The following is a 22,618-nucleotide window of genomic DNA, read 5'->3' on the forward strand; positions in this document are numbered from 1 at the left end:
GGGGGGGGGGGTGCACCCACTTCCGGGGAGAGACTCCCACGGGATTCACTCCACTTCCCTCCCCCCGCTACCTTCTGGGAAACACAGAAAGCGCCGCAAGGCTTCACTTCCTGATTCCCTCACTGAGGTTGGCGGGGGTAGCAGAGAGATGAGCGATTGCTTTTCTTCTGCTGCCGACATTGCGGGTGCGCTGGACCGGTAAGTGTCCATGTATTAAAAGTCAGCAGCTGCAGTATTTGTAGCTGCTGACTTTTAATATTTTTTTTTTGCGGGACCTCTAAGTCTTTAAGTCGTGTTGTAAGTTGCTCAAAGTTGCGCTGAAGTCGCCTTCAAATCGCCTTCAAATCGCCTTCATCGCCTTCAAATCACCTTGCAAAGTCGCGCTGTAAGTCGGGTTGCCCCTGTGTGATCCAGCACTTAGACTTGATATATAACTCTAATGCACTATGGGCCTGGTGTGCATGTGTGCTATTATGGTGCTTACCCTTTTCTCTATGGAGCAAGTACCTGGACCATACCCAGTTTGGGGAATACCAGCTCCTGGTACAAAACTGGAAGTTCCTATATACTATTACCTTTTGTACCACCACCCCCTCCCTTTAGAATGTAAGCTCTACAAGCAGGGCCCTCCTGTACCTTTTGTATTAAACTGTACTGTAATTGTGTTGTCGTCCCTATACGTTGTAAAGCGCTACGTAAACTGTTTGCGCTATATAAATCGTGTATTATAATAATAATAATACATCTGTTGTCAGCTTATATGGAACTTCTATAACTCTTTAGAACAGTAACTCAACTTTTTTTGTCCACATATCCATCTACTGTTTGATACAGTACAGTTGTGGCCAAAAGTTTTGAGAATGACACAAATATTAGTTTTCACAAAGTTTGCTGCTAATCTGCTTTTAGATCTTTGTTTCAGTTGTTTCTGTGATGTAGTGAAATATAATTACACGCACTTCATACATTTCAAAGGCTTTTATCGACAATTACATGACATTTATGCAAAGAGTCAGTATTTGCAGTGTTGGCCCTTTTTCAGGACCTCTGCAATTCGACTGGGCATGCTCTCAATCAACTTCTGGGCCAATTCTTGACTGATAGCAACTTATTCTTTCATAATCACTTCTTGGAGTTTGTCAGAATTAGTGGGTTTTTGTTTGTCCACCCGCCTCTTGAGGATTGACCACAAGTTCTCAATGGGATTAAGATCTGGGGAGTTTCCTGGCCATGGACCCAAAATGTCAACGTTTTGGTCCCCGAGCCACTTAGTTATCACTTTTGCCTTATGGCACGGTGCTCCATCGTGCTGGAAAATGCATTGTTCTTCACCAAACTGTTGTTGGATTGTTGGAAGAAGTTGCTGTTGGAGGGTGTTTTGGTACCATGCTTTATTCATGGCTGTGTTTTTGGGCGAAATTGTGAGTGAGCCCACTCCCTTGGATGATAAGCAACCCCATACATGAATGATCTCAGGATGCTTTACTGTTGGCATGACACAGAACTGATGGTAGCGCTCACCTTTTCTTCTCCGGACAAGCCTTTTTCCTGATGCCCCAAACAATCAGAAAGAGGCTTCATCGGAGAATATGTCTTTGCCCCAGTCCTCGGCAGTCCATTCACCATATTTTCTGCAGAAGATCAATCTCCACCCTTCTTCCTCAGTTTTGTACTTCCTGTCTATGGAGACATCTTATCAGGCCACATGTAACAAGGGCACAGGTATTCTGCATTGTAAGCTACAGACAGTATCATCTTTTGACCGCACAATGCTACAACCTGTTCCTCTGCTGTAACCTGTCATCTGATGTTTGGATTAAAGCAACTTCTGTGAATAGAATCGGTATTGTTACTTACTGGTTTCCAGGCCAAGGCAAATGGTGTCATACATCCTAGGAGTCTTCAGAAGAGAAGGAGGCTTTTTTAGCTAAGCACAACTCCTATATTGCATGCCTGAGCTAAAGCTCTGCCCTCATTGACCCCAGCTAGAGAACGGAGGATCCAGTGAAAAAGATACCTTTTACTGCCTATATTATCTAGCCTTCTGGTGAGTGAGTACCCCGAAGGGGAGTGTGCCCCACGTGTGGTGTTTTCTCTGGGAAAAGGTGTAGGATACGCTATAGACTGTCTTTACTTATATGATCTCTAAATCCGTCACCAGATGAATGCCCCATATGAAATTGGACATTATTAACCAATAACCAAGCACTGTTTATCATTTTGGACTATTTTGTTCTGTTTTTGATTTCTTTAAATAGAAGATCAATCTGTCCCTGATGTTTTTTTTGGAGAGAAGTGGCTTCTTTGCTGCCCTTCTTGACACCAGGCCATCTTCCAAAAGTCTTTGCCTCACTGTGCGTGCAGATGCGCTCACACCTGCCTGCTGCCTTCCTGAGCAAGCTCTGCACTGGTGGCACTCCGATCCCGCAGCTGAATCCTCTTTAGGAGACGGTCCTGACGCTTGCTGGACTTTCTTGGGCACCCTGAAGCCTTCTTCACAAATGCAGTGGAATTTTTTTTTATGGGATTAAGTTAATTTTCATGGCAAAGCGGAACTTTGCAATTAATTGCAATTCGTCTGATCACTCTTCATAACATTCTGGAGTATATGCAATTTTCCATCTCAAAAACTGAGGCAGCAGACTTTGTGAAAATTTGTATTTGTGTCATTCTCAAAACTTTTGGCCATGGCTGTACATTAATGGAGATTGGGATCCCTTTTATGCCTCTATGTCCTCCTGGCAGACTATATGGTGCCATATCCTGTTGATTATATTCATCTGCATACCCTCTCTGTCCTAATATAGCAACTTTTCTGCAAATGCTTTGACAGATACCTGGATTTGGAGAAGCCTGTTTGTATTATATGTATTGCAGTGTGTGTGTGTGTGTGTGTGTGTATGTATGTATGTATGTGTGTGTGTATGTGTATATATATATATATATATATATATATATATATATATATATATATATATATACACATACACACACACACACACACAATTGTCAAAATATTGGGACACCTGCCTTTACAAGCACGTCAACTTTAATGGCATCCCAGTCTTAGTCTGTAGGGTTCAATATTGAGTTGGCCCACCCTTTGCAGCTATAACAGCATCAACTCTTCTGGGAAGGCTGTCCACAAGGTTTAGTGTGCCTATGGGAATGTTTGACCATTCTTCCAGAAGCACATTTGTGGGGTCAGGCACTGATTTTGGACGAGAAGGCCTGGCTCGCAGTCTCTGCTCCAATTCTTTTCAAAGGTGTTCTATCAGGTCGAGGTTAAGACTGTGCAGGCCAGTCAAATCCCTACACCCCAAACTTGCTCATCTATGTTTTTATGGACCTTGTTTGTGCACTGGTGTGCAGTCATGTTGGAACAGGAAGGGACCATCACCAATCCATTCCCACAAAGTTGGGAGCATGAAATTGTCCAAATTGTCTTGGTATCCTGACACCCTAGGAGTTCCCTTCACTGGAACTAAGGGGCCAACCCAACCCCACACCATAATCCTCCCCTCCACCAAATGATTTTGGACCAGTGCAGAATGCAAGGTCAATAAAGACATTGAGGGGAGATTGTGGTGTGCTGTAGGATGCAAAGAAAATGTCAGGAAAGACCTACTAGAACAGCTGAACTTTATTTCGGGTTATTCGTAGGCACTTTAAATGATGGCAGGTGTGTACGGACTCCTATTTAACATGAGTTTGAATGTGATGGCTTCAATCTGAACACAGCTACAGTACATCCCCAATTAAAGATTTCAGTTTGTTTTTTAATTGAGTTGTACAGTTTATAGGTCGCATTAAAGGTGGAAAAAAATCTATAAATTATTTTTCTTTGTCTCCATTTATTTTTTTAAATCGCAGAAACCTGACATTTTAACAGGTGTGTGTAGATTTTTTATATCCATTGTATGTAGCCCCTATTTTTTTTATAATTATAATATTATTTATATTATATTTTATAATATTTGATGTTAGGTTTTAAAAAGGCTATAATAAAATGATTGATTTTTTTTGTTTCGTGGTGTGCCAATATAGTTTGTCTTTGACATTTCCGTGTCAGAAAACCACTTCCCCCTTTTTTTATTTTTTGGCATTTTTTCATCACTGGAGCCTGTAGGCGCCCAAGCATCACCTCTTTAGCACAGTTAATTTCCTTACCCAGCTTAGAATATTGAAACTGTGTAAATAATTTTTATGAGATTACTGTGTGTGTTGATGGGGAGGAATATGTTCAAGGGGGGGAAATAAGCTACTTTCCCTTGTACACAAGACTTGTGCCTACAGGTAGTAAACGGTAATTCTGACCCTGTGTGCACCGTTGGAGCCCTTTCACACGATCAGCCTGCTCAGCTCGACCTGTTTGTTTTTCAGGGGGAACCAAGCGTGCCACCCATTGACTTCTATGGGCAGGCGGATGTCAGCGGAGTTGTGTCCGCTGAAAGCCGCCTGCCATCCGATCCGACAAGATACCCTCAAAACAGACGAATGGCGATACATTCGATATCCGTCCATCGGATCGGATGAAAACGGACATGTTGTCTGTTTTCATCCCATCTCCCTATAGAGAACAGCGGGGCTCTGACAGTGAGCAGAGAAGGACCTGTCATCGGCCTGCCCAGCGGGGATCAACGGAGCGATCTGCCACTGAGCTAGCGGAGTCCATCCAACCGATCCGCTCCGTGTGAACCCAGCCTTATCTGCTTACTCTGGGAGTAAAATGTTGGATTTAATTGGCATTTTACCAGTCCTTCCAAAAATATAAACTTTCTAAAGCATATATAAATCTATTAATGTAGTGCAACTTACCAGCCTGTAGATACGGTGGCTACATTAGTTACCTGGAACACACAATTCCTGTCTGAGAGTGACAACACTCATAAAGAATACTTTATCTATGGAGACGCAAGCCTGTCATTTTAGGTTTTCTTCTTCATTACATGAGTCCTCAGATATAACTGTGAACAATGTAGCCAATAAGATTGCAGCAAGGGCAGTGCGCACAGGAACCTTTTAGCCAACACGAATTCTGGCAGGTTCAATGGGTTTTTTGCCTTTATCAAACAGATAGAACAAAATGCTTTCAATGATGTTTTTTAACAGAGCAAAAAAGGAGCAAATGAGAGAAGTTAATTCTTGGAGTTTAAATAGATTTTAGGTTATGGCTCTACCAAGCCACGCATAAAAGCTAATAGAACACTCTGCAACGCCATTGTCCTGAGGGTGGTCTGATTCTACCTGCTTGATTAACATCCCTCCTAAAATCTATGCACAGAATTATCCTTAGATCAGAGAAATAATACATTGAGTCAAACTGTATGGTGTGATTAGTTTCATACAAATTTCTCTCATAGCAGCTGAAAAATATTAATCCTATCAATTTGAGCAAGGCCTTGTGCCAGCACTTTTATCAACAAGCGCATCAGAGCCTATTGTCACTGTGTTACATAACTAACCACAAAGCCAAAATTCGGATATATTGCAGCTTACTAATCCTTGATGCGGTCGCTGCATTTGTTTTCTTTTTTTTTACCTGGTACAGTAATCCTACAAATAACACCTGTCCCTGGGTGTTTATATAACTCCTCCACTGCTGGAAGGAGCTAGTGTTGTCCCCTTTAGGCTGCTCTTCGATATATACCGTATATACTCAAGTATAAGCCGAGTTTTTTTGTGCTGAAAATGCCCCCCTCGGCTTATACTCGAGTCACCTTTTTGCGCCTAATCACCCGGACTTTGGGGACCCGGTACCGGCCGGCTGTAGGTCCCCTGGACCCCACTTGGCATACATGTAGCCTCACTCTTCCGCTACAAGTGTGCAAAGTTTGTTGTCCAGGGGACCTACGGCCGGGGAGCACCAATTTTTCAAAGCGGGGCACCCATTGCATAGACTCCCATGTTAAACGGTAATTTCTCCGGTGATTTTGGGGACCCGGTACCGGCCGGTCGTAGGTCCCCTGGACCCGAAGCTTGGCACACATGTAGCCCCATTTATCCTCTACGTGTATGCAAAGTTTGTTGTCTGGGGACCTACATCTGGGGAGCACCGATTTTTTTCAAAGCCGGGCACCCCCTCCATAGACTCCCATGTTAAACCTCAGTCTAGGCATTGGCACAGTGAGGCATGCAGATGGACACACTAGGCTTATACTCGAGTCAATAAGTTGTCCCATTTAATGTGGTAAAATTAGGTGCCTCGGCTTATATTCGGGTCAGCTTATACTCGAGTGTATACAGTACTGCAAACTTATCTCTATCTCTTCATCTCCATTAAATGGGTGGCAGAGCAATTGGTGGTTTACAGAAGATAGCTAGGAAGGAAGATATTATTTGGTGTAGCTCATAGAAGATCAACAGGTATCTTCTGTATTTGCTGAACATTTTATTAGCTTGAAAGAAAAGAAAATGAATGCAGTTACCACCTTTTAAGAATTGTAAATTACAATCTATTGCATTTGTTCTTGGGTTTAGTTATACTTTTATTCTGACCCTTTGCGCTTGTGTACTCATGACCCCTGCATTGAGTGTTTATTTCTGACCTCTGCACTTTGTGGTACTTCTGACTTTGCATAATTCTGTGTTACTAACTCTGAACCCCTGCACTTTTCATTACATACTACTGACTTCTGAGCTCTGCGCTACTTACCACTGTCCCCTGAACTCTGTTAGGTACTCCTGACCCCTGCACTCTATGTGCATACTACTGACCACCTTACCTTGTGTTACTCCTGACCCTTGCACTCAAATTACTGCCGACCCCTACACTTTTCATTACATACTACTGATTTCTGCAATTTGCACTACAGCCTCTCCATTGCCATGAATGCAGCCTCTCTATTTCCCTGAATGCAGCCTCTCCTTTGCCATGAATGGAGCCTCTCTATTTCCCTGAATGCAGCCTCTCCTTTGCCCTGAATGCAGCCTCTCCTTTGCCCTGAATGCAGCCCCACAATCGTCATAATTGCAGCCCCACCATCGTCATAATTGCAGCCCCACCATCGCCATGAATGCAGCCCCACCATCGCCATGAATGCAGCCCCACCATCGCCATGAATGCAGCCCCACCATCGCCATGAATGCAGCCCCACCATCACCATGAATGCAGCCCCACCATCAGTGCAGCCTGATCCATGCCCATCTGCAGCTTTGGAGGGTTGGGAAGTCACCAACAGATTACATGGAGGAGAATCTCCTGTTTACTCTGTATCCTCTTTAATGCTGATGCCAGTAAAGGAGACGGGACTTCCTATTGCAGATGCCGTCAAGAAAACAGGAGATTCTCCTGTATGTAATCTGATGGCACTTGTCCCGCCCCCTCCCTGTCCCCTCTGAGGCAGCGCAGATAAATACAGTATATATCTTTTGTGGTCCTAGGGGTCACAAAAGATATTTATATTCAAATTAGTAAATTATAGTAAACCAGAACACGGGTCACAAATTGGCACGCGGGTCGGACTTTGGACATGCCTGATCTAGAATAATTTATATATAAAGATAATCAAAATGCAAAATTTTTGCCCTCAATAAAGTATTGCTAATTTACATGCTGAATAAGTAACCAAAATTGATCCGTGTTTCTAAGCCTTATGCCGTGTACACACGGTCGTTTTTCGGCATTAAAAAAGAAATCGTTTTTCAGCATGTCCAAAAAACGCAGTTTTTCCAACTTCATCATTAAAAACGATGTTGCCCACACACCATCGTTTTTGAAAAATGATGAACAAAGCGCGGTGACGTACAACACGTACGACGGCACTCTGAAGGGGAAGTTTTATTCGCCTTTGGGCTGCTTTTAGCCGATTCCTTGTTGGTAAAAGACTATTTGCGCTTTTTTGTCTGTTACAACGTGATGAATGTGCTTACTCCATTATGAACGGTAGTTTTACCAGAACGAGCGCACCCGTCTCATAACTCGCTTCTGGGCATGCGCGGGTTTAAAACGTCGTTTTAGCCCACACACGATCATTTTTTACAACCCAAAAAACGACGTTAAAAAATGCAGCGTGTTCGAATTTTTTTTTTTTTGTCGTGAAGCCCACACACGATCATTTTAAATGATGTTTTTAAAAACTTCGACCGTGTGTACGCGGCATTACTGACAACCTTATTTGGTAAGAAATTGCAAAAACTCATAGAACTGATCTTCTGCAGAAATGGTTGCCAGGGGCAACATTAGAGATAGCTTTGTGTCTGGCATTAGAGGGAGCCATTGGTTGGAATCCAGTGGTCCAAATTCAATAGTAAAAAAAAAACTTCTAGTAACCAATAATATATGTGTAATGCTGATCTCTGCTTAATCCGATGTGGCTTTTTATCATCTCTGTATGGCTATTCTGATCTGTTGTTTCTTTTTCAGGCCTATTCTTTGTATGACGAGGATATTGGCTACTGCCAGGGCCAGAGCTTCCTTGCTGCAGTGCTTCTGCTTCATGTGAGTAACAGGCAATGTGATTCATACAGCGGGGGAGGCTCTCCAGCAAATGATGGAAGGTTGGAAATGCTGAGACATTGCTGAGAATTTAACTATTCCTTTGTTCACTTCCCCGTAGAGTGTGCTACCACTTTGGTAATTGGAATCCTCATTCATGTAAAGGTGTACTCCACATAAAGCTGGAATGTCCGTTTTATATCTTTGCGTAGTTCACCTTCAGGATTTTTATACGTATTTCTAGTGACAACATTTTCAGCAAATACAGCTACATACAACTGGGCCCTTGCCCGAGGGAGCCCAGGCTAGTTCCTGCTATTCCCTTAAGTACTCTTCTGGAGTAAACTAGTGACACAGTTATGGGGGCTTAACCACTTTAGCCCTGGTCCATTTGGCTGGCCAAAGACCAGGCCACTTTTTGAGATTCGGCACTGCGTCGCTTTAACTGACAATTGCGCAGTCGTGCGACCTGGCTCCCAAACAAAATTGACGTCCATTTTTTTTCCCCCACAAATAGCTTTCTTTTGGTGGTATTTGATCACCTCTGCGTTTTTCGATTTTTTGCGCTATAAACAAAAATATAATGACAAGTTGCGGCGGCGTAGCATAAATCCCCCGGTAGGGGGCGTGTAATATTTAAATCAGGCGCGTCTCCGCACTGAACGAACTGTGCATGCGCAGTCCCCAAAATTTCCCAGCGTGCATTGCTCCAAATGACGTCAATGGTTTCGACGTGAACGTAAATTACGTCCGTCCGTATTCGCGAACAACTTACGCAAACGACGTAAAAATTTCAAAACACGGCGCAGGAACGACGGCCATACTTAAAGAGAAGTTCCACCCAAATTTGGAACTTCCTCTTAACCCACTCCTCTCCCCCTTACATGCCACATTTGGCATGTAATTTTTTTGGGGGGGGAGTGGGGGCTTCAGGAAGAGTGGGACTTCCTGTCCCACTTCCTCCTTCCTGTAGGCGACTAAGCTTAATCGCCTACAGGAAGGGGCTGCTGTAGGCGATCGCCTAGGACACGTCACAGGTCCTAGGCGATCTCCTGGCCAATTACACGGCGCAGCGCCGGGCCGCGCCGCTCGCGCATGCGCAGTGGGTGCCCGGCCGTGAAGCCGAAAGCTGTCACGGCCGGGTGCCCACACTGAGAATGAAGACGCCGGCCGGGGAGGGGGGGAGAGGAGCGGACCCCCGGCCGGCGCGACGCTGGAGCAGGTAAGTGTCTGTTTATTAAAAGCCAGCAGCTACACTTTTTGTAGCTGCTGACTTTTAATAAACATACAAATTGGCTGGAACTCCCCTTTAACATGGGATACGCCGCACATACCCCTCATATAGCAGGGGTAACTTTCCGCCGGAAAAAGCCGAACGCAAACGACGTAAAAAAAATGCGCCGGGCGGTCGTTCGTTTCTGAATCGGCGTAACTCCTCATTTGCATATTTGACGCGTAAAAGATACGGAAGCGCCACCTAGCGGCCGGCCTGGAATTGCAGCCTAAGATCCGACGGTGTAACACAGTTAAACCTGTCGGATCTTAGGGATATCTATGCGTAACTGATTCTCTGAATCCGTCGCATAGATACGACCGGCCGGCCTTGGAGATACGACGGTGTATCAGGAGATACGCCGCCGTATCTCCTATCTGAATCTGGCCCCTTGTGTGTAAGCAGTGATAAAAGTTGGCACGTTTTTTTTTTGTTTTTTTTCATGAATGCAGCCATATCATTGGTTCAAGGACATAGGTATCAGACCAGTCATACTTTTGCTAGTGCTTTTGATGCTGGACTGTACATTTTTTAGTCAGTTGTACAATCAAGGCACAAGAAACTGGATTGTACATAAAGATTTTAATGTTTGACAATATGATAACATTAGTGCCCCAGGGATATAAGGATGCTAGCAATAATGAATGACCTTTGTTATTTTTCTTCTTGTTCCTGTGCAGATGCCGGAGGAGCAGGCATTCTGTGTGCTGGTCCGGATTATGTATGACTACCAGTTTAGAAACCTTTACAAGAATAATTTTGAAGATCTTCATTGCAAGTTTTACCAGCTTGAACGTCTCCTGCAAGTGAGTTTTGTATTAAAGCGGGGTTCCAACCACAATTAGCATTTTTTAAATGTATGTCCTTTCATCCTGCGTTTTTATAATATAAATCCGGTCACTTACTATTTTACAATCCGTCGCCGCTCCCCATAGTTATTCAAAAAAGATAGTTTATAAAACTATGTCCACACTGTTGTCATTTTGCTTGTGGGCATTGTGAAGCCCACAAGCACTTCCTGGAAGTCTTGGATGGGGAGTGATAATTGGGTAGCGCACTGCATCCTGGGAAATGATGACACACATTTCCCAGGAGCATTAGAGGGAGATGTCAGAATCCTAGGTGATTCCAAAGGCAGATTTAGTGGGACTGCATAGCAACAGGCATTTCCAGATGAGTTAAAAAATAATAATATTTTTTTATTTTTTAGGTCTAATGAGCACAATAATGAAAAAAAAAATTGGGATGGAAACTCCACTTTAAAGTCAAACTCCAGCCTTTTTTCTTTTTTTTTTGTCCCCTCCAGTAAATATTTTTCTCCACTAGATGTCCTCGGTTGTCGAGGGCTGATTGGTACCTGGTGTCATTCAGCAACAAAGGATTTGCTGCTACTTGGGGATGCAGCCTACATCCATCTGTGGCATGCCGCCAACACCTCAGCCTTGCTTGGCTGCTAAGTCCAACATATGAAGGAAAAGAATGTGTCCATACAGTGACTGCCAAAAACACAAGCGCTTTATTTCCAAATAGCAGATTACAGCAACATCGGCAGTCCCGAAAGGCCTGAAATGTTTTACACAAGAAAGTGCCCCGATTGTAAGGTCAAGATGTTGATATTTTTGACAGTCCACTTTTGCCTTGAAGCATTTCATAACAAAATAGTTATTGGATTAAGGTGACTGAGCTACCCATGTGGCTATAAATGCTGGGGTACGATATCATTAAATCTAAGGAACCAGCTGGATGAACAGTAATTTCATCCAACATTACAAGTCCAGTTATGACTAAGACTACTAGGTTACTTAACCACTTCAGCCCCGGGAGGTTTTACCCGCTTCCTGACCAGGCCAAGTTTTGCGATACGGCACTGCATTGCATTAACTGACATTTGCGCGGTCATGCGATGCTTTACCCAAGTAAAAAATATATCCTTTTTTACCACAAATAGAGCTTTCTTTTGGTGGTATTTGATCACGTCTGCAGTTTTTATTTTTTGCGCTATAAACATAAAAAGACTGTCAATTTTGAACAAAATTTTTTTTTTACTTTTCTGCTATAAAACATTTCCAATACAAAAATAATTTTAAAATCGAATTTCCTCATCAATTTAGGCCAATATGGGGACTTACAATTTTGAATAAAAAATAATATTTATTACTTTACTGCTATAAAACATTCCCAATAAAAAAAAAAATTAAAAATCTAATTTCTTCAACAATTTAGGTCAATATGTATTCTGCTACATACTTTTGGTAAAAAAAATCCCAATAAGCGTATATTGATTGGTTTGCACAAAAGTTATAGCGTCCAAAAACTATAGGACATATTTAGGGACTTTTTATTGTTTTTACTGGTGATGGAGGTGATCAGTGATTTTTAGCGGGACCGCGACATTGCGGCGGACAAATTGGACACTAAGTGACACTTTTTTTTGGGGAACGGTGACACCAATACTGTGATCAGTGCTAAAAAAAAAAATGAACTGTCACTGTATAAATTACACTGGCAGGGAAGGAGGTTAACACCAGAGGCGATCAAGGGGTTAAGTATGTGCCTGTGAGGTGCTTTCTAACTGTGTGGGGGGCGCATATGCCGGAGGAATAGAGAGATCCGTGTTTCGGCTTAGCTAAAACGCAAGATCTCTCTTTTCCTCTGACAGATCAGCGGGTTGCCTCATTTACATAGGCACACCGCTGCTCCATCCCTCCACAGAACAATCAGTGGGTCACGGCGGTCAACCCGCATGCCCCCCCCCCCATACATCGTGTGCACAAAATCACGTACTTGTACGTAAATTCGCGCAGCCGGACCACCCTGCAGCAGTGTACATGCGGTGGGCAGTCCGTAAGCAGTTAGACACCTTTCACACTGAGGAGTTTTTCAGGCGGTACAGTGCTAAAAATAGCGCTGCTATACCGCCTGAAAAACTTCTGCCCAGCAACCTCAATGTGAAAGCCGGAGGGCTTTCACACTGAGGCGATGCGCTGGCAGGAGAGGAAAAAATCTCCTGTCAGCAGCATCTTTGGAGCGGTGAGAGGAGCGGTATGTATACCGCTCCTTCACTGCTCCTTCCCATTTAAAACAATGGGAACCGTGGCAATACCGCCCGCAATGCGCCTCTGCAGAGGCGCATTGCGGGCGGTTTTAACCCTTTATCGGCGGCCAGCAGGGGGTTAATACCGCACCGCTAGCAGCCGAATCCCACGGCAAATCCGGCGGTATAGCCCTGCTATTTTTAGCGGCGCTATACCGCCACCGCGGCTCCCGTCCCAGTGTGAAAGGGGTCTTAGAGAGATCCCATCACCAACTTAAACATTTTAGATAAATTGAAAGAAGCTGCAAGCACTTTCAATGCTGTTTTTTTCCTTTTTTTTATTGCCTTGCAATGTGCCTTTAACCACTTGACCTGCCTGAGGTTTTACCCCCTTTTTGACCCTGCTGTTTTTTGCTGGTAATTGCGTGGTCGTGCAACACTGTACCCAAAATTATTTTGTCGTTTTTTTCACACAAGTAGAGATTTATTTTGGTGGTATTGGATCATCACTGTGTTTTTTTTTTTTTTTATTATTATTATTATTATTATTATTATTATTATATAAACAAAAAGTCTGATTTTGAAAAAAAAAAAAAAAAATTTTTTTTTACTTTCTGCTATAAAACATATATAAAAATGTGAAAAAAAAATTGAGTTTCTTCATAAAGTTAGGCCAGAATGTATTCTGCTACATGTATTTGGTAAAAAAAAATCCCAATAAGTGTATATTGATCGGTGCTAACACTATAGAAAGAGGAGAGAGAGCAGCGCCATCTAAGTGTAGCAGGTAGGTACTTTCAGGCTCCATGCACACAGAAGCTGATAAACTGCAGTTTATTGGCGTTTTGGCATTTTTTTTAAAAAGCCCATAAACTGAACTCTGTTAGCCTATGTGCCCATGCACACATGGGCGTTTTTTAGTGTTAATGAGCTCTGAAGTTTATTGGCTTTTTTCTGAATGCCCGAAATTTGCGTTCAAAGTGCCGTTTTTCGGCGGGAAAAATCGCTAAAGCGCTCAAAAACGCGCCAGCCTGTCACAGTCCAATCAAAAAAAAAAAAGCTTAAAAACGCTACATTGAAAAACGCTAATAAACGCTATTGCAAAAAAGCTAAAAAACTTTGAAAGGCTCCCTTGCAAAGCTACTTGCGTTTTTTATAGCTTTTTTTTTTTTTTTTTTAGCTTCTGTGTGCATGGAGCCTTATAGCAGCAAAAAGTAAGCATTCCTTTTCAGGAAGTAATCTTCCTTTGCAGAGTTTTTTCTTGCTTCTTTACAGCGGCTGCCACTATTTGAGCACACTGTATTTTTACCCTAATTGGCTGCTTCTATGCCCCTTCAGTCTGTCACCCATCAGGGACTGCTTGCTTGTAGTGCGCTGGGTTCTCCCTCTGTTTTGTTAGTTCTAATACTATACACAGTCACTACTAATGACACTGGCTGGGAAGGGGTTAACACCTAACAACATCCCTAACAATGTGCCTGTGTGGCGCTTTTTCTAATCAATGCGGCTGATTTTTCTCCCTGCTTTGCAGGGGGAAAACAATCACACAGCTGCTCTGTAAAGCCACTTCCGGACCGCCGCATGTACATATACGTCGGCAGAATGGCACGGACAGGCACATGTACGTACCTCTACGTGCTCTGCTTGACGTGGGTCGGGGGTCCGATCGGGACCCCCCCGGTACATGCGGCGGTTCCCGTGGCTTCAGGAGCGATCCGGGACGAGAGCCGCCCCCTCGCGAAAGCTCCCCAGAGCTGAAGAACGGGGAGAGCTGTATGTAAACACGGCTTCCCCGTGCTTCACTGTGGCGGCGCATCGATCGAGTGATCCCTTTTATAGGGAGACTCGATCGATGACGTTGGACCTACAGCCACACCCCCCTACAGTTGTAAACACACACTAGGTGAACCCTAACTCCTACAGCGCCCCCTGTGGTTAACTCCCAAACTGTAATTTTCACAATAAACAATGCAATTTAAATGCATTTTTTGCTGTGAAAATGACAATGGTCCCAAAAATGTGTCAAAATTGTCTGAAGTGTCCGCCATAATGTCGCAGTCACGAAAAAAATCGCTGATCGCCGCCATTAGTAGTAAAAAAAATAATAATAATAAAACTATCCCCTATTTTGTAAACGCTATAAATTTTGTGCAAACCAATCGATAAACGCTTATTGCAATTTTTTTTTTACCAAAAATAGGTAGAAGAATACGTAGGAAAAAAATATTTTTTATATATGTTTTGGGGGGATATTTATTATAGCAAAAAGTAAAAAATATTGCATTTTTTACAAAATGGTCGCTCTATTTTTGTTTATAGCGCAGAAAATAAAAATACCACCAAAAGAAAGCTCTATTTGTGGGGAAAAAAGGACGCCAATTTTGTTTGGGAGCCACGTCGCATGACCGCGCAATTGTCTGTTAAAGCGACACAGTGCCGAATTGTAAAAACCCCTTGGGTCATTTAGCAGCATATTGGTCCGGTCCTTAAGTGGATAGAGAGCCCTGGGTTGTTTATAAACACAGGGCTCTGTACTGTGATTTGTTAAGCCGATCAGCAGGTGCTGTACTTAATCACAGCACAGATGGGGCAAGGTGCGCATTCCCCCTACCGAATCATGTACATGTACGTGATCCGGTGATCTGACTATATGGTTCCGGCTAACGAGATGGTTCCTGTAAGGACTGCGTAGGTGCAATCCTTGCCGACGGAAATCTCCGAACCTCGGCCCGGCATCCAGGGCGACGTGGAATTTGAGGAAATTCATGGGGATGTTAAGGAATGAGCCTGGATGGCGGCCGAGGTTCGGAGATTTCCGTCGGCAAGGATTGCGCCTGCGCAGTCCTTACAGGAACCATCTTGATAGGGGAACCTTAACGACAAGTCATCGGCACAGAGCGGCCGCCCCGTCACCATATATGCGCATGGAGCCATCTGCAAGTGCTTAAACTTGTTAGAAAAATGTGACTACTCCATTTCCTTCTACGTCATAGCCCTCTCCTCTTCTGGAAATTATTATTAATGTCTGTGCTGGCCCAGCTCCTCTGCCCTCCCCCTTTTACTTCACTACATAATCTTTTATGTAGCTGCTATTAATTAACTTTTCTAGAAGTAGATTACTTATTCTCTCCTAATGCATGACTTTTGCAATGAGATTTTGTAATAAAAACATTTCTATTCAATGTAGCAGTCACAAAGCAATCTATTGTAGGTAATGTACCTAGGGGGAAGATCTGTGCCAAACTTACACAAAAGGTATTATTACGTATTCACAGGAGAGTTTACTTTTTTCCCTATTGGGTTTGTATACTAAACATTTGTGTATCCATATGCAGACACACGGCCCCACTAATGCTGCTGTCAATATTACTCTAAACCTTTCCTTAAAGGAATGGCCATCTGTTTCCCTTCGCTCTCATTCTGCATAATAAACAGCCTGGATGTCACTGTTGATATTTTCCAGCATGGATTTCTCTTCTGCGCTGCCAATGTTTACTCCTGGATTTCTTTAAGTTGCACAAGCCAGATAGTACGCAGCAGGGCTTGGATTCCTTAATCTGGCATTGTGCTATTGTGAGATGAGCAGAGGTTTTTATACAAGGCTGCGGACTAGTGAGTGTCATGTCTTATTCTTGTCTGCGACTTTCAGTGCCTAAAAGAATGCCATTCAATTGTTCATTTTACTTTTCTAAATATATTGATACGCTATCTGGGATCTTCAAACTACGGCCCCCTGGATGTTGCGGAACTACACGTCCCATGAGGCATTGTAAAACTCTGGCATTCGCAGACATGACTAGGCATGATGGGAATTGTTGTTTCTGAACAACTGGAGGCCCATAGTTTAAAGACCCCTGCGCTTTATGATAAATAGCCAAATGTACCTGACCAATGTATCTTCTCTATAAAGCCAAAGACATGCGGACTCCCAGTTATTGAGTTCAGCTGTCCCAGTGAAGGATAATGCAGCATACAAAGATGTTTTAGACAATTGTGCGCCTTCAACCTTGAGACAAGAGTTCAGGAAAGACCTTTTTCTGTTCCAGCATGGTTGTGCTTCTGTGCAATAACCTGGGTTCAAAAAGACATAGTTTGCCGATTTTGCTGTGGAGTGGACTGCACAGAGTCCTGACCTCAACCCTGATGAACACTTTTGGGATAGATTGGAACTCTAATTGCGAGCCAGGTCTTCTTGGCTTTAGCGTGCAAAGAAAAGTACATAAAAACAAGGGCCCAGATTCAAGAAGCAATTGCGCCCGTGTAACCATAAGTTACACGGCGCAATTGCTTACTTGCTCCGGTGTAACGAGTGCTCCTGATTCAGGAACCTCGTTACACCGACTGCAGCCTAAAATCTGCGCGGCATAAGGCACTTATGCCTCGCAGATTTTAGGCTGCATTCTTGTGCTTGCCGCTAGGGGGCGCTCCCATTGTGATCAGCGTGTAGTATGCAAATTGCATACTACCAACTGATTCACAAACTTGCGCGGCCCCCGTGCAAGCCAGGTACGGAGTTTCCGTACGGCAAATTTAGCGCAAGGCTGCCCTTTCTAATAGCAGGGGCAGCCAATGCTAAAGTATAGCCGGCCTTCCCGCGCCGTGAAATTTGAATTTCACGGCGTTTGCGTAAGTGCTTCGTGAATGGCGCTGGACGCCATTCACGTTAACTTTGAAGCAAATGACGTCCTTGCGACGTCATTTGCCGCAATGCACGTCGGGAAAGTTTCCCGACGGAGCATGCGCTGTACGCTCAGCGCAGGAGCGCGCCTAATTTAAATGATTCCCGCCCCCGGCGGGATCATTTAACTTGCGCGCGCTTACGCCGGGCAAATTTGCCGGCGCCCTCGCAGTTCATGGAGCTACTGCTCCGTGAATCGAGGGCAGCGCAAAATATTTGCGGGGGCGCAGGGCAAAATCATTGCCCTGCTCCCCCGCAAATATCACGCAAGCTATGCTGAATCTGGGCCACGGTTTGATGAATTTAGTGTAGGGGAACTGAAGTGGTCTGCACAAAACCCTGACTTTAACCCTATGAAAAACTTTTGAAATTAATTAGAACGCTGATTGTGGACCAGGTCTTTTTGTCCAACATCATTAACAGACTTCACAAATGCTCTTTTGACTGAAAGAGCACAAATTCTGTGCAAAGCTTTCCCAGAAAAATGGAGCCTCCAGTGGGGGAAGACAGGGTCAACGTTAACCAATTCCCGTCCGGCCGTCATTTTGACTATAGCTTTCTTGTTCTGGGTGGACATCATATGACATCCTCCCAGAATGCACCCCAAGGGCCACGATGCGGTGCGATCTGTTGCTGCTGGTACCATGTGATCACTGTGATCAATCACAACAGATCATATGACAATTGCAAACAGTGGATGGCTTCCATTCATGCCATTCACTGTGTACATTTGTGTTGCTTGCTGTGATTGGTCACAGTGATCACATGGTACAGACAGTGCCAATCACAGCCCATCTGTGTTATATGATTAGCTGTGGCCAATCACAGCTAATCACAATAGTAAACAGTGAATTCATATTTTTATTCAGTAAAGAATAGTACAGTGTTACTATGTACACACTGTGTTGCTCTGGTCGCAGTATGCATCATAAAAAACAAATGCAAAATATATTTGGACTCTATAACTTTCCTACCGTCTAAATAATAATCACTGAGATTTGGGTTATTTTTACCAAAGAAATGTAGCAGTTTACATTTTCGTCTTGGTATTTTGGTCTTTTCTTGTTTAGCAAAAAATGTAAAACCCAGCGGTGATTAACACCTTTTCACCTGGAGTATCGTAGAATGATGGCTGGGCTGGAGCACTGTTGTTCTGGGAGGATGTCATATGAGGTCATCACAGAAAGCACCTCTCTCACAGGGCCACAGAGCAGCGAGATCTGTTACCAGCTGTGTCCACCGGACACGGCCAATGACAAATCATTGTACTGTTTCGGCTGCCAGTACCATGTTATAACTTCGACCAATCATAGCAGATCACATGACAATTGTAAACAATGGATGTCTTCCTTTCAAGCCATTAGTTGCATACAATTGTGTTGCTAGATGTGATTGGTCACAGTGATCACATGGTACAGACAGGACCAATAACAGCCTATCTGTATCATGTGATTAGCTCTGGCTAATCACAACGAAACAAACTTTATCGATTTCATTCAGTAAAATGCTTGCTTATAGTCATGAAATTTACTGCTATAAGCAAACATAATGTGTAAAAAAAATAAATAAATCCTAATCCCTTCCCCACAGCAGTAGTGTTAGTATGGTAACACTGTATTGCTCTGGTCACACTGGGCTAGGTTCAGATAGGTTACGTGGATCTAAAGATCCGCTAACCTATCTGATTTACGTTACGCCGCCGTAATTTTTTGAGGCAAGTGCTTTATTCAGAAAGCACTTGCCTCTAAAGTTGCGGCGGCGTATCGTAAATCCCCCGGCGGAATTCATATTCCGCGGCTAGGGGGCGTGTACAATTTAAATCCGGCGCGTCCCCGCGCCGATCGAACAGCGCATGCGCCGTCCGCAAATTTTCCCAGCGTGCATTGCTCCAAATGACGTTGCAAGGACGTCATTGGTTTCGACGTTAACGTAAATTACGTCCGGCCGTATTCGCGAACGACTTACGCAAACGACGTAAAAAATTCAAAATCCGGCGCGGGAACGACGGCCATACTTAACATAGGATACGCCGCACTTACCCCTCTTATAGCAGGGGTAACTTTCCGCCGGAAAAAGCCGAACGCAAACGACGGTAAAAAAAAACGCCGGGCGGTCGTTCGTTTCTGAATCGGCGTAAATGCTCATTTGCATATCTGACGCGTAAAAGATATAGAAGCGCCACCTAGCGGCCGGTCTGGAATTGCAGCCTAAGATCCGACGGTGCAAGTCACTTACACCTGTCGGATCTTAGGCATATTTATGCGTAACCTGATTCTATGAATCAGGCGCATAGATACGACGGCCGGACTCGGAGATACGACGGCGTATCAGGAGATACGCCGTCGTATCTTCTTTCTGAATCCAGCCCTGTGTGTTAGAATTTTTTTTTTTGTAAAACAAATATTTTCTTTCTTTTTCTTTTTATATACTGTCACCAGTCAGTGTTCCTGATCACTGCCACACCAGTTATATAACGCTGTACTGCACTGATGACAATTTGTGAAATTTTGTTTTTTAATTGCATTATATTACTCAATTGCTCAAAATAATTGTGACAAAAAAATACAACTTCAAAAAACTTGCCATGCCTCTTACTAAATACCTTGGAATGTCTACTTTCCAAAAAGCTGTCATTTGGAGGGTATTTTTTACTGTCATGGCATTTGCGGGGCTCAAGAAATGAGATAAGTGTCTGTACATCAGGATTTATCAATTTTCAGATATATATCAGAGTCCACACTCTATAATACAGACTAAAAAATAAACACTGATTTTCACCAAAGAAATGTAGCAGAAAACATTTTGACCTAAAAGAAAACCAATTTTTATTTTTCTAAACTTTGTCTTTTTGTTTATTTAGCAAAAAAATAAAAAAAATACAGCTGTGAATAAATACCACCAAAAGAAAGCTCTATTTATGTGAAAAAATATATAAAAAATTCTTGTGTACAGTGCTGCATGACCGCACAATTGTCACGCAAAGTGTGTCCGTGGTGAATGCTGAAAATTGGCCTGGGCAGGAAGTGGGTGAAACTGCCCGCTATTGATATGGTTAAATAAAGCCTATTTATTTTTGGAATTGAATGGCCAACAAACTAATTTAGGTCTGATGGTCGGGTGTCTACAAACATTTGTAGGAAAAGAAAAATCCTTTATTTTTTTTGGATGTCAGTAAATGATATGCGTTTCATAATATGCTGCGTTTCTCTTTAACAGGATCAGCTACCAGATCTTTACTCCCATTTCATGTCACTGAACCTGGAAGCACACATGTATGCCTCGCAGTGGTTCTTGAGCCTTTTTACAGCCAAATTTCCTCTCTGTATGGTCTTCCACATCATGGATCTTCTGCTCTGTGAGGTAAGTACCAGCACCCTTATACCAGCCCTAAGTAAGGAACTTATGGCAATGGTCACAGTTTATCAATGTGTCTGAAGCATGGGTGTAGGAACCCTTACAAATCTGGGGGGGACAGCATTTTTACTTGCCAGGTATATTCGTATCTCAAGCCAATAGATCAAACTATTAAAGCAATCCAGAGAGGGTAACGCGAAGAGCAATATGCAGATATAAAAAAATAAACCATCATAGCATTAGTAAAACACATGGCATTAGTAAAAACCAACCCACATGGCATTAGTAAAAATCAACCCACATGGCATCAGTAAAAATTAACCCACATGGCATTAGCAAAAATCAACCCACATGGCATAAGTAAAAACTAACCCACATGGCATCAGTAAAAATCAACCCACATGGCATCAGTAAAAATCAACCCACATGGCATCAGTAAAAATTAACCCACATGGCATCAGTAAAAATTAACCCACATGGCATCAGTAAAAATCAACCCACATGGCATCAGTAAAAATCAACCCACATGGCATCAGTAAAAATCAACCCACATGGCATCAGTAAAAATTAACCCACATGGCATTACTAAAAATCAACCCACATGGCGTAAGTAAAAATTAACCCACATGGCATCGGTAAAAATCAACCCACATGGCATCAGTAAAAATTAACCCACATGGCATCAGTAAAAATTAACCCACATGGCATTACTAAAAATCAACCCACATGGCATAAGTAAAAATTAACCCACATGGCATTAGTAAAAATCAACCCACATGGCATTAGTAAAAATTAACCCACATGGCATCAGTAAAAATTGTGGCACAGTGGCTGCGTGTGATGGGCACAGTGGCGACAATTGATGGGCACAGTGGCTGCGTTTGATGGGCACAGTGGCTGTGTGTGATTGGCACAGTGGATGCGTTTGGGCACAGTGGCGACAATTGATGGGCACAGCAGTGGCTGCTTTTGATGGGCACAGTGGCTGCATGTGATGGCACAGTGGCTGCGTGTGATGAGCACAGTGGCGACAATTGATGGGCACAGTGGCTACTACGTTTGATGGGCACAGTGGCTGCATGTGATGGCACAGTGACTGCGTTTGGTGGCACAGTGAGGCTGCAATTAATGTTTTTTTTTTCTTTAGTCAGAGAAGGCAAGCTCAAAATAACAAACATTTTTTTTAAACTGCTATTTTTTATTTAAAAAATAAACCCACATGGCATCAGTAAAAATGGTGGCACAGTGGCTGCGTGTGATGGGCACAGTGGCGACAATTGATGGGCACAGTGGCTGCGTTTGATGGGCACAGTGGCTGTGTGTGATTGGCACAGTGGATGCGTTTGGGCACAGTGGCGACAATTGATGGGCACAGTGGCTGTGTGTGATTGGCACAGTGGATGCGTTTGGGCACAGTGGCGACAATTGATGGGCACAGTGGCTGCGTTTGATGGGCACAGTGGCTGCATGTGATGGCACAGTGGCTGCGTGTGATGAGCACAGTGGCGACAATTGATGGGCACAGTGGCTACGTTTGATGGGCACAGTGGCTGCATGTGATGAGCACAGTGGCGACAATTGATGGGCAGAGTGGCTGCGTTTGATGGGCACAGTGGCTACGTTTGATGGGCACAGTGGCTGCATGTGATGAGCACAGTGGCGACAATTGATGGGCACAGTGGCTGCGTGTGATGAGCACAGTGGCGACAATTGATAGGCACAGTGGCTGCGTTTGATGGGCACAGTGGCTGCATGTGATGGCACAGTGGCTGCGTGTGATGAGCACAGTGGCGACAATTGATGGGCACAGTGGCTACGTTTGATGGGCACAGTGGCTGCATG

General features: G+C 43.6%; 1 protein-coding gene across 3 annotated transcripts in view; it reads left to right on the plus strand.

The window, feature by feature from the left end:
* RABGAP1L (RAB GTPase activating protein 1 like) overlaps positions 1–22,618 on the plus strand; it is a 471,992-nt gene that overhangs the window by 325,637 nt on the left and 123,737 nt on the right. For all 3 annotated transcript variants that reach the window (XM_040360398.1, XM_040360397.1, XM_040360396.1), the window contains exons 15-17: positions 8,366–8,440; positions 10,391–10,516; positions 20,639–20,782. In XM_040360398.1, the coding sequence (XP_040216332.1) occupies positions 8,366–8,440; positions 10,391–10,516; positions 20,639–20,782 (345 nt within the window). The remainder of the gene's footprint in view (positions 1–8,365; positions 8,441–10,390; positions 10,517–20,638; positions 20,783–22,618) is intronic.

This window comes from Rana temporaria, chromosome 7, assembly GCF_905171775.1.
Source record: "Rana temporaria chromosome 7, aRanTem1.1, whole genome shotgun sequence".
NCBI lineage: Eukaryota > Metazoa > Chordata > Amphibia > Anura > Ranidae > Rana > Rana temporaria.